The following is a 20,300-nucleotide window of genomic DNA, read 5'->3' on the forward strand; positions in this document are numbered from 1 at the left end:
AAATATTTTCGGTATAATTAGGTAGCGAGACACTTATAAAAATTTGGTTATATTCAAATTATATACAAGTTATCTAAGTCAAAAAAGCATCAAAATAAAAAATAGAAACATTTTTAAAAAGATCGTAGTAGTATGTGCGTAATAATTTTGCTCTATTAATTAAGTCCGGTATGTGCGTCCATCGAAATTTTTTGTATCCAATAGTGCGTAAACACAATCATATCGGGTGTCGGTAAACGAACACTTGCGTATTTATTATAAAAACTGTAGAATGTGCGGCGGGTAGCAGCATGTCGCCAAATTGAAATCATTAATAATTCCTAAGATGTTGTTTCCACTGAAACTCACTACTAGGCTTTGTTGATGCTTTGTCACGTGGCAAAACTGCCTTATCGGCTTGTAATTCATAACCATAGTGATTGCGGGAAGCGAGCTGGCTTATAGGAGAACGAAAATGGCGATCAGCAAACTTACTACTAGACTTTGTTGATGCTTTGCCTCGTGGGAAAACTGCCTTATCGGCTTTATCATGAAATTCATAACCATAGTGATTACGGGAAGCGAGCTGGCATATAGAAGAACGAAAATGGCGGTCAGCGCAAATATTTGTTACCATTGCTTGGTGAATGGAAAATGCCTTTGTCTGCAGTTATTTGTGTTTTTTGTTTGTCTTTAAAATTTGAGGAATATTCGCAATCAATTAAACACAGAATAAATACAAAAATACTAAACCATAGGTCAAAAATGTTGGATCCAAAATAATTTTTTTAGTAAGCTATACCAATTTTTTACTATAATTTCAATAAGGTGTCACCATTTACGCTTCACTGTAATATTCGCAGGAAATCATAGGTTTTACGTGTAATTCATAATGTAACCCATATGAAAGACTAGTGAATAATGCAGAACCAGAAAACCAATGTCACAACGTTGGTGCATCCAAAGCGAAATGAATTACCATTTGTCCGACAACGTTTTATGATATTGCGTAGATAAATGTACCAGACATCCATCCATGAACGAAAGAGGTGATGATGGCAAAGTTCAATGGCTTCCATTCTGCGTTTATGCATTTGTTCTACGACGAATGTACAGAATTCACAAAGAAAAGTAGAACGAACAACCGCTCATTGAAGAATAGAACGCAATAGCCTTAAACTTGTGTCAGACATAAGCGATTGTTTTATCCACATTGGTCATTCACTTGTTTACATCTCAAATATAACAATCACCTACTATTATAGTACTACTGTATTCACCCATGGTGATATCATGGCAAGGGAACGCTTATAGGTTTGGGGGAGTAAAAGTGTTGAACAAGAGCTTATATTGGAGGGTTGGAAAAATGTAGAAAAGCTAAATTTGGCGACATTCAGTGGATACTTTTATCCATTTATGGTGGAAAACAACGATATGCTTATTCTATAGCGGGTTACAAAATCTTGTTTTTTGTTTTGTGCTAATGTCATTTGTGTGAATTAAGAGCACACAGGTTGTAATTATTGGAATAGACCTGCTTACCTATGGTACCACAATTATGCAATAACCAGAATTTCACAGGGAACATTTATGCCGCAAAAAAGGGTTTTCTCGCTTCAATCATGTTATATGTAAATAACAGTTTGTTGTTGAAACATATTTGAGGTGATCATATTCCTTCTCTGGGTGTATTGAGAAGTTGATAAAACTTTGAAATGTTATCGACTTGAACGCTTCATTCTCTGATAATATTCCACAGAATCTATTGAACCAATCGTCAAATGTGAACGGCTTGCTTGAAATAGTTTTTTTTTGCTTTAAATTAAATTAACTCATCATTTATAAATACATACAAAAGTTGGCTCCGGGAAATAAGGCCCCAAAACGGAAATGAAATAAAGCCCCAAACCTTTATATTAAAAACAAAAACAACGATATTTGCGATCATTGTTCCGTTTTTGGGGTGATGTTTCATAATAACGTTTAGGGTATTATTTCATAATGAAAGAATATCCTACATCATAATACAAACATTTTTTTATTCAATCACGAAATTAATTGATCGAATTAATTTTTTAATTGAAATGTCTTCAATCACAGAAATGATAGTATCAATTAAAAAATAATTAATTGATATTTATATATTATAATATAATATATGATATTTATATGATATGATATAACTATTAATTATACCCTGCGCCACACTGTGGAACAGGGTATTATAAATTAGTGCATATGTTTGTAACACCCAGAAGGAGACGAGATAGACACATGGTGTCTTTGGCAATAATGCTCAGGGTGGGTCCCTGAGTCGATATAACCATGTCCGTCCGTCCGTCCGTCTGTCTGTGAACACATTTTTGTGAACACAGTCTAGCTCGCAATTTAAGTCCAATCGCCTTCAAATTTGGCACATGTTCCTAATTTGGGTCAGAATAGAACCCTATTGATTTTGGAAGAAATCGGTTCAGATTTAGATATAGCTCCCACACCCAGAGAAGGAACATGATCACCTCAAACATGTTTTATGAGCAAAATGTTATTTTTGGGTGGTGACCATGTAATATGGTTTTCGCAACCATGTTATTTTTACGGAATTCATGTATCTGATTTCGGCAAGCAGGTTATATTTGACGAGATAATAACATTTTAGTGACAAACATGTTACATGGTCACCATACAAAAATAACATTTTGCTCTTGAAACATGTTTGAGGTGATCATATTCCTTCTCTTCGTGCATATATATCATTCGCCCGATATGGTCTTATATGGCCCCAGAAGCCAGATTTTTGGCCGTATTTGGTTGAAATTTTGCACTAGGAATACAATTAGTAGTATAGTCAAGTGTGCAAAATTTGATTGAAATCGGTTCAGATTTAGATATAGCTCCCATATATATCTTTCGCCCGATATGGACTAATATGGTCCTAAAAGCCAGAGTTTTGGCCCAATTTGGTTGAAATTTTGCACAGGGAGCAGATTTAGCATTGTAGCTATGCGTGCCAAATTTGGTTGAAATCTATTCAGATTTAGATATAGCTCCCATATATATCTTTCGCCCGATATGAACTTATATGGACCCAGAAGCCAGAGTTTTATCCCGATTAGCTTGAAATTTTGCACAAGGAGTATAATTGGTGGTATAGTCATGTGTGCCAAATTTGATTGAAATCGGTTCAGATTTAGATATAGCTCCCATATATATGTTTTTCTGATTTCGACAAAAATGTTCAAAGTACCAACATTTCCTTGTAAAAATGACTCTAATTTTCCTAAACTTCTAATACATATACATCGAGTGATAAATCATAAATAAACTTTTGCGAAGTTTCCTTAAAATTGCTTCAGATTTAAATGTTTCCCATATTTTTTTACTAACATTGTGTTCCACCCTAGTGCATTCGCCGACTTAAATTTTGAGTCTATAGATTTTGTAGAAGTCTGTTAAATTCTGTCCAGATGGAGTGATATTTAAATGTATGTAGTTGGGACAAACCTTTATATATAGCCCCCAACACATTTGACGGATGTGATATGGTATCGAAAATTTAGATCTACAAAGTGGTGCATGGTATAATATAGTCGGCCCCGCCCGACTTTAGACTTTCCTTACTTGTTTTTGTGATTGATTTTTGTTTCAATTAAAAAATTTGTTGAATCAATTAAATTTTTAATTGAATATTTTTTAAAACTCAATTAAAATTTTAATTGGAAAAATTTTCGTGAATTTTTTTCTGTGATTGATGAAAGTAAAACCCAATGAATTATATTTGGGACTTTATTTTATTTTGTTAAAATTAACTACTTTACTAAATGCCTAGAAGAAATGATTGGCAACCATTTATTTGTTATCCAGTTTCACTCTAACCGTCGTGAACAATATACAAAATATGAATTTCGAAATATTCCCGGGAAAATGAATGGATAGTAAACTCTTCTACGTACACTGGTAGAAAAAGTTTCGTTATATTAATGAAATGTGTCATTAAAATTGAGCCATTGAAACAAATTCATTGATATAACGAAATTGTTCGTTATTATAACGAATTTTCTGTTAGTCATCGAAACGTTTCGTACTATTAACGAACATTTTCGTTGTCTTAATGAAAATGTTTCGTTATATCAATGAACAATTTTTGTTGGCTCAATTTTAATGAAATTTTCTTTGTGTGTATTTGACGAAAAAATGATCAATTGCAAGAAATCTTTCTATAATTTTGGGTCGAAATAAAATAAAGATTTGGATCCTGTATAAACATTTTTAAAAATTTGCGCAAATTCTCCAACTTTATTTTCCTTTATTTTATGTATACATACACAGAAAAAAAGTAAATTACATTATGGGAAAAATTAACTATACCATGCGAAAATTAAACTAAATTGTATTCCAAATTTTGAGATTCATTAAATTATCGAAAATTTTCCGAAATTTTTGGGTTTTTAATAACCATTTACGAAATGCATCTTTCTCGAAAAGCAAAAATGAACTAAAAATAAACAAAAAATCTTAGGCGCCAGATCATTCCCATTTTAACCACGCTGTAGTTCATCCTTACTATTTTTGAGAAGTGTACGAAAAACTTTTTCTGTTTTAGTTAGAATTTAACTAATTTGTATGTATGTGAAATTGTACTGCCATTTAGTTCATAATATTTTTGAGGCATATTTGGAATAACGAAAAAATTGTTGAGCTGGGGAAAATTTCTTACAAAATTTTAAAAATAAACTAAAACAAAATATTTTTTTGCAATAAATAGTTAGTTCATTGTAGAATCAGTTTTAGAACAGAATTTTTTCTGTATGATATAGTATACGTAGAATACGTATAATAACGAAATATTTACATGATTGAGGTTGTTGCTATACAATATTTTGCCCCAAGATCAATGTTATTTTTGATAATGAAATAACTCCCTATGGGGCCCTTGATTCTTGGGACATTTTTCATTATTGTGGAGTTTTATTGCATATTCAAAATGAGGCTTTATATCGTTACGAAATAATATTCCAATATTTGGGGCATTATTTCATTTACATTTTTGGGTCTTATTTCTTGGGGAGCTTATTTTCCGGAGCCACAAATGTTATTAACATGGTTATATTTTTGTTTCATCCCTATTTTGTAAATTATTGTTGTTTCACGCAGAGAAGAAACATGATTGCCACAATCATATTCGAAGAGCAAAATAATATGATAGCAGCTATTTTTGCGGCGACCATGTAACATTTTAACCTGCAACCATGTTGGCTCAGTGAACATGGTTCTAAGAAAAATACAATTGTCCTCATCTAAAATGTTATTATATTGATAAAAAGAATTTTGTTTCCATTAAAAGACAATGGTCACGATCTAAAATGTTATGTTATTCGTCAAAAATGTTTTTCTTCTAGTTAAAAGAACATGGTCACAACCTAAAATGTTTTGATTTTTATGAAAAAACTTTTTTCGTCGTCGAAAAAAGGACGCCACTTGAGAAAAGAAAACACAAAATCAACTTTATTTATTTGTTTTTATTTATTTATAAACTAATTCATTGTTTATTTGTATTTATAATGTCGTGCAAGCAAACTTCACATATTTTTACACACTCTAGTTTGGTTCAATTTCAACAATAAGTAATCATTCCATATTTACTTCTTGCCCATCAAATGTACAAACGCAGACATCATGTAACTGCAAATAAAAATAAATTATACCATATATCAAAATGCAGAACAAAAACCAGGTATATTTTTTTCAATTACACTTTCCTTTTTTGTATTCACATAAAACCACGTGCCATTTCTGAATAAATAAATTAACACAATAATTCCGTATTCTCCGTCCATTCCAAGAAACAATCAACACACGACTGACGCGCAAAATGAAAATCGTGTGTACCTGCTCAATGTTTTTATAAAATTCTTGTCGCTGCAAAAAAATTAAAAAATTAAATGGTCACGAAAACAATGTACATGGTCTTTATGGCCATGTAATGGTTGTAGACATGTCTATACGTAAACTATAAAAATATTTTTTTCTCTGCAAAAAAGTAAAAAAATTGAATGGTCAGATACATGATTTTCCTGACCATATAATGGTCTCAAATTCTATCATTTAAATAATAGAACATGTTTGCGGCATTTGAGAACCATTTAAATGCTTATTACCAACATATATTTTTCTCCGCTCGAAAATTATTTTTACAAAGACAAAATACATGGTTTTCGCGACAATTACATACTCTAAATAAGCATTAAATGGATGCGGCAACCATGTCCAAACATGTTTTTTCTGTGCGTGTTGTTTCTGCCCATATTTCACGTAATTTGTTTGCGTGAGTGTGCACTATAGGGTACACCTGTCAGAATCTTGCATAATACATATGTGATAGAATATAAAACCCAATGAATTTGTGTTTTGCAAAATGAAATAGAAAAAAAAATATTGTTATTTTTTTACATTGCTACCTATAGAATGAAACGATCACATTTGAGAACTTTTTATTCATTTTTTTTGTTAGCAAAAACTTTACATAAACTATCTATAGCCAACAAAAGTTACGTTCTCAGATTTTTTATGTGGAAAACTTGACAAAAAGTAAAACTCACAATGTCGATTTGTCAAGGCATTAGCACATGACATCATTAAAAAAAATTCACACATTTTAAGTTATTTGATGATGAATAATTCTAGTTAGCTATACAGTCAGATTTTATTTAATTAATAATGCGTATACTGAAGAACATAATTTCGTAATTGCAAAGGTTATGTCTTCTAGGGCATATTTGGATATGTCCAAAACAAAAAATGAAATGTTTTTCATAGATATAATATTATTTCGTAATTATATCAAATAATAACATAAAAAATTCACAATAATGATGTTTACGTTTCAATAATATTGTTTTTGAGCATGTTATTTTGAATAGAGTGACTTTAGCTTTATATTTAATTATAGAAAATATGAATTTTTCTACATATTATCTAAAATATTTAAAAACAACGAATGCCCCTAACCTAATAACCTCCATGTGCTATATATCTTCGTATTTAATACAACATAATTTCTTTTTCATAATTTTACACTTTGGTACATACTCTCTGGGTGACAATTATGTTAGTTTAAGCGATCTATTTCTGTCAAACTATGTCATATAATTCTATAGCCCGGAACGTAACGATCCATATAGTACTAAAATAGTTCACGGAATGGCATATATACCCCACCTGGTATGAAATGAACTAAATATCTACACTCAAAGATATTTATTTGAAAGTAAAACTAAAAAAGCCACCAGCATAGTTAAAAGGGGTAGAGAGACTACACTGAAAAAATATTACAGATTTCGCAACCTAAATTTTAGGATGCGAAATTTACAAAATATCAAGGACAAATTTCTTTAAAATAATGAAATTTTAATTAAAATAAAGTTAATAATCTTTTCTTCAAAAACTTTTTTTCATAAAATTTAGGACACAAATTTTGTAAATTTGCGTTCCTCCGTTAAAGTCGCATGTCTTTGTACTAAGGCTAATTTTCCTTAAAGTAAAGAAACACATTTTTTATTTAAAGAAATTGTCCTTAAATTAAATGAAATATTGAAACTTTAGATTTAAGATAAAAACGCTTCAAATATAGGCTAAGGCTTATTTTGAAGATTTAACAGTTGTTTTGGAATTAAGAAAACATTTTGTAGGTTGATGTATCCGTTATAATTTGGATTTTTAAGGTGTCATTTGTTTATACATGAATAGCTTTATGAATATACCGCGAAAAGTGAATGAAAATTGGATAAATGGAATCTCTATCTTAATCTTAATTTTATTGATCCTAGATTTAAAGCCAGATAGGTCGCTAAAAAATGTCTTTATTTTAAAGAAGCCGAATCTTTGGCTCGGAATCAACACCAAAATCCTTAAAGGAAGGTCAAAATCTTTGGATCCAAGTAAAATTTTTTTGAGTGTATGTTTGATAAATATATTAATTATATATTGAAAAGTGTTGAGCCAGCACAAGGACTAGTAAATGCAAATTTTAATTAATAAACACCCATTGACAGAACTCCAAAAAATGGGACCTTAATACATTGACAGGAAAACGGAAACTGCACAGGTACCCAGCAAAAAACAAATTGAAAGTTGTTCCACTTCCGATGAAGTCTTTCGAGACCACACGCAAAGAAAAAACATATTTGGACGTGGTTGCCGCATCCATTTAATGCTTATCTACAGCATGTAATTGTCGCGAAACCCCTGTATTTTTGTATCTTTGTGAAAATAATTTTCTAGCCGAGAAAAATGTATGCCGGCAATAAGCTTTTAAATGGTTTTCAAATGCCGCAAACATGTTCTATCATTTAAATGATAGAATTTGAGACCATTACATGGTCGTGAAAATCATGTATTTTTTTACTTTTTTGCAGGGAAAAATGTTTTTTCTAGGTTAGGTATAGATATGTCTAGAACCATTACATGGTCATAAAAACCATTTACATTTTTTTCGTTACCATTTAATTTTTCAACTTTTTTGCAGCGAAAAAAATGTACCTGTTTTTTGTTCTGCATTTTGCTATATGGTAACATTTAGTTTTATTTGCAGTTACATGATGTCTGCGTTTGTACATTTGATGGGCACGAAATAAATATGGAATGATTACTTATTGTTGAAATTGAACCAAAATAGAATGTGTAAAAACATATTATGTTTGCTTGTACAACATTATAAATACAAATAGACAAGGAATTAGTTTATAAATAAATAAATTAAGTTAATTTTGTGTTTTCTTTTCTCAAGTGGCGTTATTTTTTCGACGACAAAAAAGTTTTTTAATAAAGATCAAAACATTTTAGGTTGTGACCATTTTCTTTTAACTGTAAGAAAAACATTTTTAATGAATATCATAACATTTTAGATCGTGACCATTGTCCTTTTATTCCAACAAAATTCTTTTTTATCAATATAATAACATTTTAGATGAGGACAACTTTATTTTTCTTAGAACCATGTTCACTGAGCCAACATGATTGCAGGTGAAAATTTTACATGATCGTCGCAAAAATAGCTCCTATCATATTGTTTTGCTCTTCGAATATGATTGTGACAATCATGTTTCTGCTCTGCGTGCATCTCGGATATAAACTGTTAGCAATGCTAAAATATTTAAAAATGAAATTTTCATATTTCTCTCTTAATATTGTTCTGATATTTATTCTTAAATTAATTAATATTTTATTAGAATTAATCACCCAAAAATTTTTAAATATTATGTATTATAATTTTCATTTCTTATATTCTCATATTGAATTGATTTGTCAAAATTAAGCTAGTACTGGCAATTATAAGATATAAATCCAAAAAACAATAAATAAATACAACAATAAATCTTTTTCAACTTGTAAAAATTGGATTATAAAAATTTAATAATTTTTTCTTTAAATAAAAAGTGGAATTGGCGAAAAAATCTTCGGTTTTTTTATTTCTACATTCAAATTAACTTCTAAGGCACAACTTCTAAAGCAATGCAAAGGATCCAAAAACGAAGAACTACCGTTCTTCGACAAGCCCATGTAAAATTCATTGGAGATGATGCTAACCATTTTAATATGACATACACGCAAAAAATAATGCTTTCCTCCCAAACGAAATTTTTTTACTGGTACTAACAGATTGTAGCCTTGAGGACCAACATCAATTAGTTCAAGAGTTATATATGTTAGGTTAGGTTAGGTTAGGTGGCAGCCCGAACTTGGTGAACTTCTCTCTATAGTTTGTTGTTGGAGCTTGATAAGTTTGTTGGTAGAACTTGATTCTTGAATTGTGACCAAATGACCTTACGAATATAAGCGCTATTTTATCTATTATATCTATTGAAATGTGAGAAAAATATAAAAACGAATCCGGAAAAATATCGGCTATAGTTCTTCCATGAAAACCCATTTCCATGAATGTCCATACAGCAGAGAAACAGTCTCAAAACTTCGTATTTTTCTTTTATTATACCCACCACCATAGAATGGTGACGGGGGTATAATAAGTTTGTCATTCCGTTTGTAACACATCGAAATGTCGATTTCCGACTATATAAAGTATATTCTTGATCAGGGAGAAATTCTAAGACGATATAACGATGTCGGTCTGTCTGTTGTAATCACGCTACAGTCTTCAATAATGACTGCAGGCAGGTCAAGTTCGACGATGGGCTACATCGGTCCAGGTTTTGATATAGTCCCCATATAAACCGACCTCCCGATTTGGAGTCTTGGGCTTATAGAAATCGTAGTTTTTATCCAATTTGCCTGAAATTTAAAATCTAGAGGTATTTTATGACCATAAAGAGGTGTGCCAAAAATGGTGAGTATCGGTCCATGTTTTGGTATAGCCCCCATATAGACCGATCTCCCGATTTTATTTCTTGGGCTTATAGAAACCGCAGTTTTTAATCAATTTACCTAAAATTGGAAATCTAGAGGTATTGTAGGACCACAAATACGTGTGCCGAAAATTGTGAGTATCGGTCCATGTTTTGGTATGGTCCCCATATAAAACAACCTCCCGATTTGGGGTCTTGGGCTTATAGAAACCGTAGTTTTATCCAATTTATCTGAAATTGGAAATCTAGAGGTATTTTAGGACCATAAAGAGGTGTGCTGAAAATGGTGAGTATCGGTCCATATTTTGGTATAGCCCCCATGTAGACCGATTTCCCGATTTTACTTCTTGGGCTTCTAGAATCCGAAGATTTTATCCTATTTGCCTGAAATTGGAAATCTAGAGGTATTTTCGGGTCATAAAGAGGTGTGCCGAAAACGGTGAGTATCGGTCCATATTTTAATATAGCCCCCATAAGAACGATCTCCCGATTTAACTCCTTGGGTTTCTAGAAACCGTAGTTTTTATCTGATTTGCCCGAAATTGTAAGTATTCTGGTATTTTAGGCTCACAAAAACGTGTATCGGATTAAGTTTTTATCGGTCCATTTGGTAATGCCTCCATATAGACCGACTTCACTTCTTGAGGGTGTAGAAGGAGCACTGATCATGAAAATTGCTTAAAACTCAATGTAAAATTTCCAGATTTTACTTCTACAGATTTAAGATTTCAAATCAAGACGCTATTTTATAATTTTCTTGCACACTTACAAGAGATGTTAATGATTCCTCTAAAACTCAAACAAAAATGGTTCTTATAAATCCAGAATCTGATATAGTCCTCATAGGTGAAATCTTTAAATTTATCTTCGGGAAGTTTCCTCAAGTCCTCAAGCCCTCCTGAAATTTCAAAGGAAACCCTAATATTTGGTTCATGGTGGTGGGTATTTAAGATTCGGCCCGGCCGAACTTAGTGCTGTATATACTTGTTTTTAAATAAGTTTATAAAAATGCATTTAAGTGCTCACCAATATGGAAAATATATATAGCGTATTTAGATTTAAAATTGCATCAAGTAATAAATCGAAACTGAGTGGGAAAATAGAGTTTTTAAGTGGACATTGGTAGTCAAAGGGTTAACACATAATAAATTTAATCTCTCATATATGAACACCTCCCAAATGTGAACAAAATTTAGACACTTCTGAGAGGTTTCACCGTCTTCTAAACTAGCCATAAAATGGTATAAAGACGTTTAAGATAAATAGGATACAAGTAATCGTTAGGAAGATACTTACTCGACTCACGATTTAACGGCATATCTTTAATTTCTGACAATAATGCCAAAATATCGTTTAGTTGTTCTAAGGCAGCCATGTTATTTGTTTACTCTTAATAAATTACACTTAAATGTATGATCGCGTTTTTTTAGTAAAACTAAATAGAAAAAAATAGAAAAACAAAAATTAAACAAAAAAAAAATCACAGAAAAAATTTGCAACGCGTTTAAACTGCAACTGCAGTCATTGAAGGCGAATTATTAACTGTCATTCACAATGTTCAACGGATAAGGAATTTTTGAAAAATAATGGTCAGTTTCATATGGCGTTTGTTGGCATTTCTTATCAGGATAGTAGCATTCATGCTCAAGGGTAGAACACTTTCTATTTTTGCCCAAAAAGATAAGAATGTATTTTTATTTGTTTTTGTAATTTCTAAGAAAATGTTTTCCGTTTGGTTCACTGGTAAATAGATGGCAAACACTATGTCTTGGCCTGTGGTGTGGTCAATCAATGGGATCGCCGCCTGCCTCTGTAGCCCGGTGATTTAGGTAGAGATACATATTATTGGGATTTTCCTACGATCAGAGATAGCTAGCCAGCCAGGCAAAAAAATTTAATGACACTCCAAATACAATGTCATTTTTTTTGGTTTAATTGCATTAATTTTTTTTTTTAAATTGTATCATTTATTATATAACAAAAATTTTAATGCTTTTGTTCAATGCGTTTTAATGGCTCCACTATTTTAATGGGCAATTTTTTCGAATTTGTTTTTTCCAATAATTTTTATGTTTATGTTTTTGTCATTTTATTTTTCAAAATTTATCACTACTATTTTTTTTGATTTTCACTTTTAGCTTAATTTGACCCCCCACCTTTGTGGAACACAAAAATTTACAAAATTCGTTTCGTCGTTTCAGGAAAGAGTTCTCGAAAACCGTGTGCGTCGATTACGGTATACGACAAACTAAAGGGAAGAATTGCCTATAAACTACAAAAATACACAAATGATCATCGGAAAAGACAGGCGCAGGCCAAAGCTGTCGCAGCATCACACCGAGAAATTTAACAGAACAGAAAAAATTAAACTATTTTTGCCTTTTTTCCCTCGTTTTCATTGTGAAAGAATACCACCAAGCACCTTTTCGCCCCTCCCTTTGGTAGCTCGAGAAGCCGTATGAAAATCCCAACAACAAAGAAATACAAATTTTCAAAAAAAAAAGAAAAGAAACGAAAAAATAGTATGAAAAAAGACATGCATATACAGTAGAAATATATGCGATCTTTTTTTAAGATTTGTGATTGCTGCTGCTTTATTCGATTGTCCCAACATTCCGTAAAAGACACAACAATCCAACGAACTGTGCGACCAACAGGAAGACCGCCACACTCAGCCGGACTGATAGGCCATCGGCGGAATGACAGAACAGCGGAGCCCGATCTCTCAAACTGTCTGACCGATCGCCCAACAGACAGACAAACCCACCGCCAAGACCATTATTCGCCCATCTCTTGGAAACACAAAGTGTTGGTCGGTCGTTCTGTTAAAGATGAAATCCCATAGAATACATGGCACAGACACAAAAAGTTTAAAATTTTAAATTTAAATTTAAGTACCAACATCAACCGTATGTCTTGGCTACTGCCCGCTCATCCACAAGCTTTCGTATTCAATAATGTTTCTTTTTTTTCGGATCTCTTAACGCGCGAGATATATGAGAAAAAAAAAAGAATTAACAACGAAATGCGGGTACAAAGTTACGTTACGCTAATCAAACCCCGTGAATATTGCGTTGAGATTAGAACTACGACTGCTTACTCTCTTCTACCAACTGCAATTGATTTCAGAACATTCATTTCAAATTCAATTTACTCTTAAGGTTTCTCTAAGTTGTTGTTATTTAATCAAACGATCATTGTTCTATTCGTACGAGGGTCATATGAAAAATGTGGTCAAAGTAAAAATCCGTTGTAAACTCTTAAGATTATTATACGCTAAAATACATAGCTAGCCCGGTTCCAAAGATTTTGTCCTACCACTAATTATTTTGGTATACTCGTAGATTCCGGAGCAAAGAAGTAGAGAATTACTATAAGGATGTATTTAAGACAAAATTCTTTTTTATTTTTGAGTTTGGCTATTCTGTACTGAACAAATTTGAATTTATTCCCTAATCAACACAAAAAAAAAATTTTTGTCTTCAATCACGAAATTAATTGATCCAATTATTTTTTTGTAATTGAAACGTCTTCAATCGCAGAAATGATAGTATCAATTAAAAAATTAATTGAAAGTCAATTAAAAAATTAATTGGTCCAATTAAAACATTAATTGATACTATTAATTTTTATGATTGTTGTTTTTTTTTTTCAATTAATAAATTTGTTGAATCAATTAAATTTTTAATATAATATTTTTTAAAACTCAATTAAGGCTTTAATTGGAAAATTTTTCGTGATCTTTTTTTCTGTGAATAGGTTATGCTCATTTTAAAGTCAAATCGCCTAACTCTAAGGCCGAGAAAGAAACTTTGCATCAGTGTAATACCTCTTCTATGATAATCAAATTTGAAATTTTGAGTCGATCTAGAACCATCCGTACGTCTGTTGAAAACACAATAACTTTCGGATATAACAAATGGGACAGTTTGGACTATATATAGGTATAGCCACAGTGGTGCAATGGTTAGTATGCCCGCCTTGCATACACAAGGTCGTGGGTTCGATTCCTGCTTCGACCGAACACCAAGAAGTTTTTTCCAGCGGTGGATTATCCCACCTCAGTAATGCTGGTGACATTTCTGAGGGTTTCAAAGCTTCTCTAAGTGGTTTCACTGCAATGTGGAACGCCGTTCCATAAAAAGGATGTCCCTTGTCATTGAGCTTAACATGGAATCGGGCAGCACTCAGTGATAAGAGAGAATTCACCAATGTGGTATCACAATGGACTGAATACACACAAAAAAATTTCACGAAAATTTTTCCAATTAAAATTTTAATTGAGTTTTAAAAAATATTCAATTAAAAATGTAATTGATTCAACAATTTTTTTAATTGAAACAAAAATCAATCACAAAAATAATAGTATCAATTAATTTTTTAATTGGATCAATTAACTTTTTAATTGACCTTCAATTAATTTTTTAATTGATACTATCATTTCTGTGATTGAAGACATTTCAATTAAAAATTAATTGGATCAATTAATTTCGTGATTGAATCAGAAATAATTTTTTTTTGTGTGTAGTCTAAGTGAGCCTGATACATCGGGATGCCACCTACACTGAAAAAAAACGAATGCCTGGTTCCAAAGATTTTGTCTTTACTTTAACAATTTTGGTATTGATTCCGAGCCAAAGAAGCGGAGAATACAAGTAAGGATACTTTTAAGACACAATTCTCTTTTAAATTTGGGTTTTGTGTATTTGATTCTAGGAAGCAAATTTTAATTATTCGTTTTTAAGCTTTTTTTCTTCATATGCCTTCAAAGTCCTTTAAAAACGAGTTAACGACAATTTTATTTTCCAAATTCAGACTCGACTTCCAGTAGAAATTATGCTATATTTCAAGTAAAAAACGTCTTTAAAATAAAGTGTTGAAAAACATGTCCTATTTTTTAACGATTTATTGCTTTGTAATCAAGATGTAAAAAGGCAACAAATTTAAAGACAATTTTATTAAATTTAAAGAATTTTTCTGAATTATTAAAGTCAAGTTGACCTTACCTCAAAAATTTTTTCTTTCATGTTATGATACCCATTTGTAAGTCAAATCACTTAATTATAAAGACAATACGACTTCATTGAAAAGTTTATCGACTTTTGAACAAGGAAAAAAAACTTTATATTAGAGAAATGCGTTTTCTATGCTAAGCAAAATTTGCATTCGTATTTTAAGGACATGAAATCTTTGGCCTCACGACAATATTTTTTTCAGTGTAACCTAACCTAGGTATGGCCTCACGACAATATTTTTTTCAGTGTAACCTAACCTAGGTATAGCCTCACATAGTCCGATTCCCAGATTCGACTTCCTTAGTTTCCTTAAGGCTTATTTTTTCTCTCCCACCCTCAAATTAGATTCCTGATATCCTCTAGAGCAACCATAGAGAAATTGGTCCATATCAATTACAAAATAGATATACCCCCTATATAGACCGATCTCAAGATTCGACTTCTTAAGAGTCGTGGGGCTTCTGAAATCTGTCGATCTAGCCGTGTTAGTCCGTTTGTATATCCATCAGTTAAAAACAAACTAACTTTCCAACGGATTAAGTTGTCGGCAGAAAAAGTATTCGCCCCTAAGAATAGCCCACATATAGACCGATTTGTAGATTGGACTTCTTGAGCGTCCCGAAGATCTATTTTTCATATAGATTTGCTTGATATTCGGTAAGTGAAGTCGGCATTAACCCTAAAGCAATCACACATAAACTGTGCGAGGACTTAGTTTCATCCCTACACAGAAAAAAATATCACCAAAATATTTCCAATTAAAAAGTTAATTGAAGTTGAAAATTTTTTCAATTAATAAATTAATTGATACAATTAACTTTTTAATCATGATAGAAACATTAAGTTAATTAAGTCAATGATGGAAAATTTTAAAATTTTTAATTAAAAAAATAATTCATACAATTAACTTTTTAATCAAATTCGGAAGACTAATTCAGTTAAAAAAGTGCTGATTTTTTTTTAATTTTTAATTAAAAATGTATTTCAAACAATCATTTGTTAATCCAAATAAAAACTCTAAGCCAATTCAGAAAGTAATTAAAAATAGTTACCTTTTTTAATTGATAAATTAATTGAGTTTTGCAATCAACATCAATTAAATTTTTAATTGAATCAATTAAAAAATTAATTGAAATTTGCTGAAAAAATCAATTAATTTTTTAATCAAGAATTTTTTCTATGCCCAATTAAAACTGTGATTGATACTATCATTTTCGTGATTGAAGACATTTCAATTAAAAAAGTAATTGGATCAATTAATTTGGTGATTGAATCAGAAAAAATTTTTTTTGTGTGTAAACAATCACTAATGGTCAAGGAATATAACCGACCGTTATTGTGGAATTTTGTACGAAAGCCACAGTGAAGGGTACCTAAGATTTAGAAGGACCGATCTTTCGGACGTATTTATTTTATCTTGTAAAGAATATATGGTTTTATATGTTTGGGAAACCAATCCAACGCCTTAAAAAACCATTCCTAATAAATTATACGCCATAACAAGGCCTTTAGTGGGGAACAGTGAAACTCAACCAATTCAATAACACGGAAGCAGTAGCAAAGTGAATATAAAATATAGGATAGATCAGTGTTACCAGTACTTTTTTGGCTCTTGTCCCCAAATTAGAACGATTTCGTTCCCAAAAATTCCCAATTTACATTAAAATTACTCACAAAAATCCCCAATAAATTTTGGACAAGTTTTTTTTTACGAAAAAAAAAAAATAAAGAAATATTATCTGCGGTAAAAAATCAAGTAACCAGTTAAAAATTAATAAAAACTAATATTGTCATACACAGAAACAAATTTCAAGAAAATTTTTCCAATTAAAATTTTAATTGAGTTTTAAAAAATATTCAATTAAAAATTTAATTGATTCAACAAATTTTTTAATTGAAACAAAAATCAATCACAAAATTTAATAGTATCAATTAATTTTTTAATTGGATCAATTAAGTTTTTAATTGACCTTCAATTAATTTTTTAATTGATACTATCATTTCTGTGATTGAAGACATTTCAATTAAAAAATTAATTTTCCAATTTGGGGAAAAGTCCCAATAATGGAAACATTCAGATAGATATCTCTGTTTTTATCAGTGCACCACATTAAACACATTCCACCAACTAGTTTTTGCCCGCTCGTTGTAAGATATTCCCAAACATATTATTCGGCCAGTTCGAATTTGCTACTTATTCAGTGATGACATCAAAATGCTTACTGGCGGGAGATGTTCATGTATGTAGTGGTTATAACGTTCAAATGGACCAAGTCCATTTAATCAAAATGATGATAAAGTAATGACATATTCATTTTCCCAAAAAAAAACTTAATTGAAGATTGTGTAATAGACGATAATCACGTACACTGAAAAAAGAAGGAACACTATGTAATATATACAATCTTAAGGACAAATATCTTTGGTTTTATTGAACTAAAAACCTTCCGACTTAAAGTCGCCTTAAAATAAGGCGAATTGACATTACAGGAAAGAAAAATGGTAGAGGACTAAACAAATATGGCCATATTAAAAACAATTTATTGACAGTTTGTGGGAGGAATTTACATGGTAAAAGACGGCTTAAAGTTTTCTTTAATTTTTTTTATATATGAGGGATAATCTTTAATTCAAAGATTTTGAAAATTTTTAAATTGAAGATAAGAAGATTCAAAAATAAACTTGGAGTGTGAAGATTTTTCATACTTGATTTTAAGTGTTTTATTTTGAATTTAAAGTGTCTTAAATCTACATATTGGTGAAAAGCTTATGTCGATCAAGTGTAATGTAACTTAGTGGTAAGTATTAAAATTATTGATATAAAATCGGGTTGCCTCCTAAAAATGACATTATTTTTATGTAGCGACTTCAGTTGCTCAGACTCAATCTCTAACTAAAGTAAAAAAAAACTTTGAATCCAAATCAAAATTTTGTTTAGTGTATATTTGCATTGTGTTCAAATAACGTACTTAAGTCATTTACTGATAAACATTTTGTATAAAAATGAATTAATTTCATTAAATGAAATCTCTATGGCGTTTACAATAGCCATTATTCATCGGTAAGTAATTTTCGAAATAAAAGTTATATTGAGAGAAGTCTTAACCGCAACTGACTGATTAAAAATTTCTATTAAATAGCGACAGAATTAATCAACAAATTCTTTGTCTGTGATAGTTATTTTTCTCTCATATTTAATCGCCGGCGATTGTTCTAAAATAATTCTTCTTCAAGAGCTTTGACATCAATGGGGTGGTTTTACGTGCTATTTTATTGTAAAAAAAAAAAAAAAAGAGTCAATAAACTTGCAATAAATCTATTGGTTTTATAGCAAATCAGCAAGCAGCGAAATTAATGTATGGATGGACACGAAAATGGTCTGTCTGACCGAAGACAGACAACATTTTGTTGGCATTTATTTTCGTTTAGAAACAAATTGGTCGGCTGAATGACTAAAATTAGAAACCCTCAAAAAGAAGGAAATTCTCAACGAAACCCCAACTAATCCCCAAAACAATTTCGTGTATCGCACACCGACTCTCTGTAAGTGAAAGAGAGTGCGTGTTTCCCGTGTTAGCCAACATGGAACAAATGGCAACAAACGCAAAACTAATTGTGAATATAAACGAGCAAAAAATGTGAATAGTCGAAATGTCGATGACTATTTTATTCTATTAATTAAACGTCATGTAATAAAAGAAAAAAAAATGCACATGTTCTATACATAAATAATAATATATAGATTCTATTATGTTTTATTTTAAAATTCATGATTTGTATAAGCACAAAATGTTTATCAAAAAATTATGAGAGCTGATGAGTTGATATGACGCGCCTGAAGATATGCTATGATTTTCACCAACGAAAAAAATTCGAATTTTCGATTAGATTAGAAAGCAACGAATATTTAAATTTAAAATTTTTTAATAACTACAATTTTTCGAGAAACGAAACGAAATATCATATTTCTAATGCCATCTAGAGGACTTATACAATTCGATATACAAGTAAATTGTCGGCTATTGCCGATATTTCAGCCAAATCTACCTCATAGTTTGTATGCGCATTCTAGAAAAATGGCAACGTTTTTAGCATTCTATGTTTAGCTCTACGACAAGTACCTCCTTTTTATAACCGAGTACGAACGTCGTCTCACATTGCGTTGAAACCACTTAGAGAAGCTTTGAAACACTTAGGAAAGTCACCAGCATTACTGTGAGGGGATAATCCCTCGAAACCCTTTGTAAGCAAGGCGTGCGTGCTAACCATTGCACCACCGTGTGGCTACATTTACAAATCCTCTATTAATTCAAATTTTAAATGTCATTCATGCCAACCATTCATGGACCAACATTTTTCCAAAATTGGACCAAAATTCGTACCGAATTACATTAATAAAATTTAAAAGTTAAAAATGTTCCAAAATATTTTTCTACGTTAGAAGATTTAGTCAAATTTTTATTTCTATTCAAAATTTTTATATCTATAAAAAAAATTATTTCTAAAATAAAATTTAAAAGGTAAAATTTTTTCATTTTTTTTTTTCTACGTTAGAAGATTTTGTCAAATTTTTATTTTTATTCAAAATTTTTATTTCTATAAAAAAAAAAAATATTTCTAAAATAAAATTTAAAAGTTAAAATTTTTCCAATTTTTTTTCTACGTTAGAAGATTTTGTCAAATTTTTATTTCTATTCAAAATTTTTATTTCTATTTATTTCTATATAGGAAATTTTGTCAAAATATTATTTCTATAGACGATTTTTTCAAAATTTTATTTCTATAGACGATTTTGTCAAAATTTTATTTCTATAGATGTTTTGTCAAAATTTTATTTCTATAGACGATTTTGTCAAAATTTTTAATTCTATAGAGAATTTTGTCAAAATTTTATTTCTATAAAAAAAAAATTTGTCAAAATTTTATTTTCATAGAAAATATTGTCCAA

The 20,300-nt window shown here is 30.6% G+C and overlaps 1 protein-coding gene across 4 annotated transcripts in view; it reads right to left on the bottom strand.

Annotated features, from left to right (window-relative positions):
- Rtnl1 (reticulon) overlaps positions 1 to 20,300 on the bottom strand; it is an 86,519-nt gene that overhangs the window by 18,076 nt on the left and 48,143 nt on the right. The window contains exons 1-2 of one of the 4 annotated variants that reach the window (XM_075297683.1): positions 12,494 to 12,646; positions 11,634 to 11,772 (exon numbers count right to left, since the gene is read on the bottom strand). The exons of the other annotated variants lie outside the window; for them this stretch is intronic. Coding sequence (XP_075153798.1) covers positions 11,634 to 11,712 — 79 coding nt within the window. The 5' untranslated portion in view covers positions 11,713 to 11,772; positions 12,494 to 12,646. Of the gene's footprint in view, positions 1 to 11,633; positions 11,773 to 12,493; positions 12,647 to 20,300 lie in introns of those variants that run through there. 4 annotated transcript variants of the gene reach the window in all.

Source organism: Haematobia irritans, chromosome 2 (assembly GCF_050003625.1).
Source record: "Haematobia irritans isolate KBUSLIRL chromosome 2, ASM5000362v1, whole genome shotgun sequence".
Classification (NCBI taxonomy): domain Eukaryota; kingdom Metazoa; phylum Arthropoda; class Insecta; order Diptera; family Muscidae; genus Haematobia; species Haematobia irritans.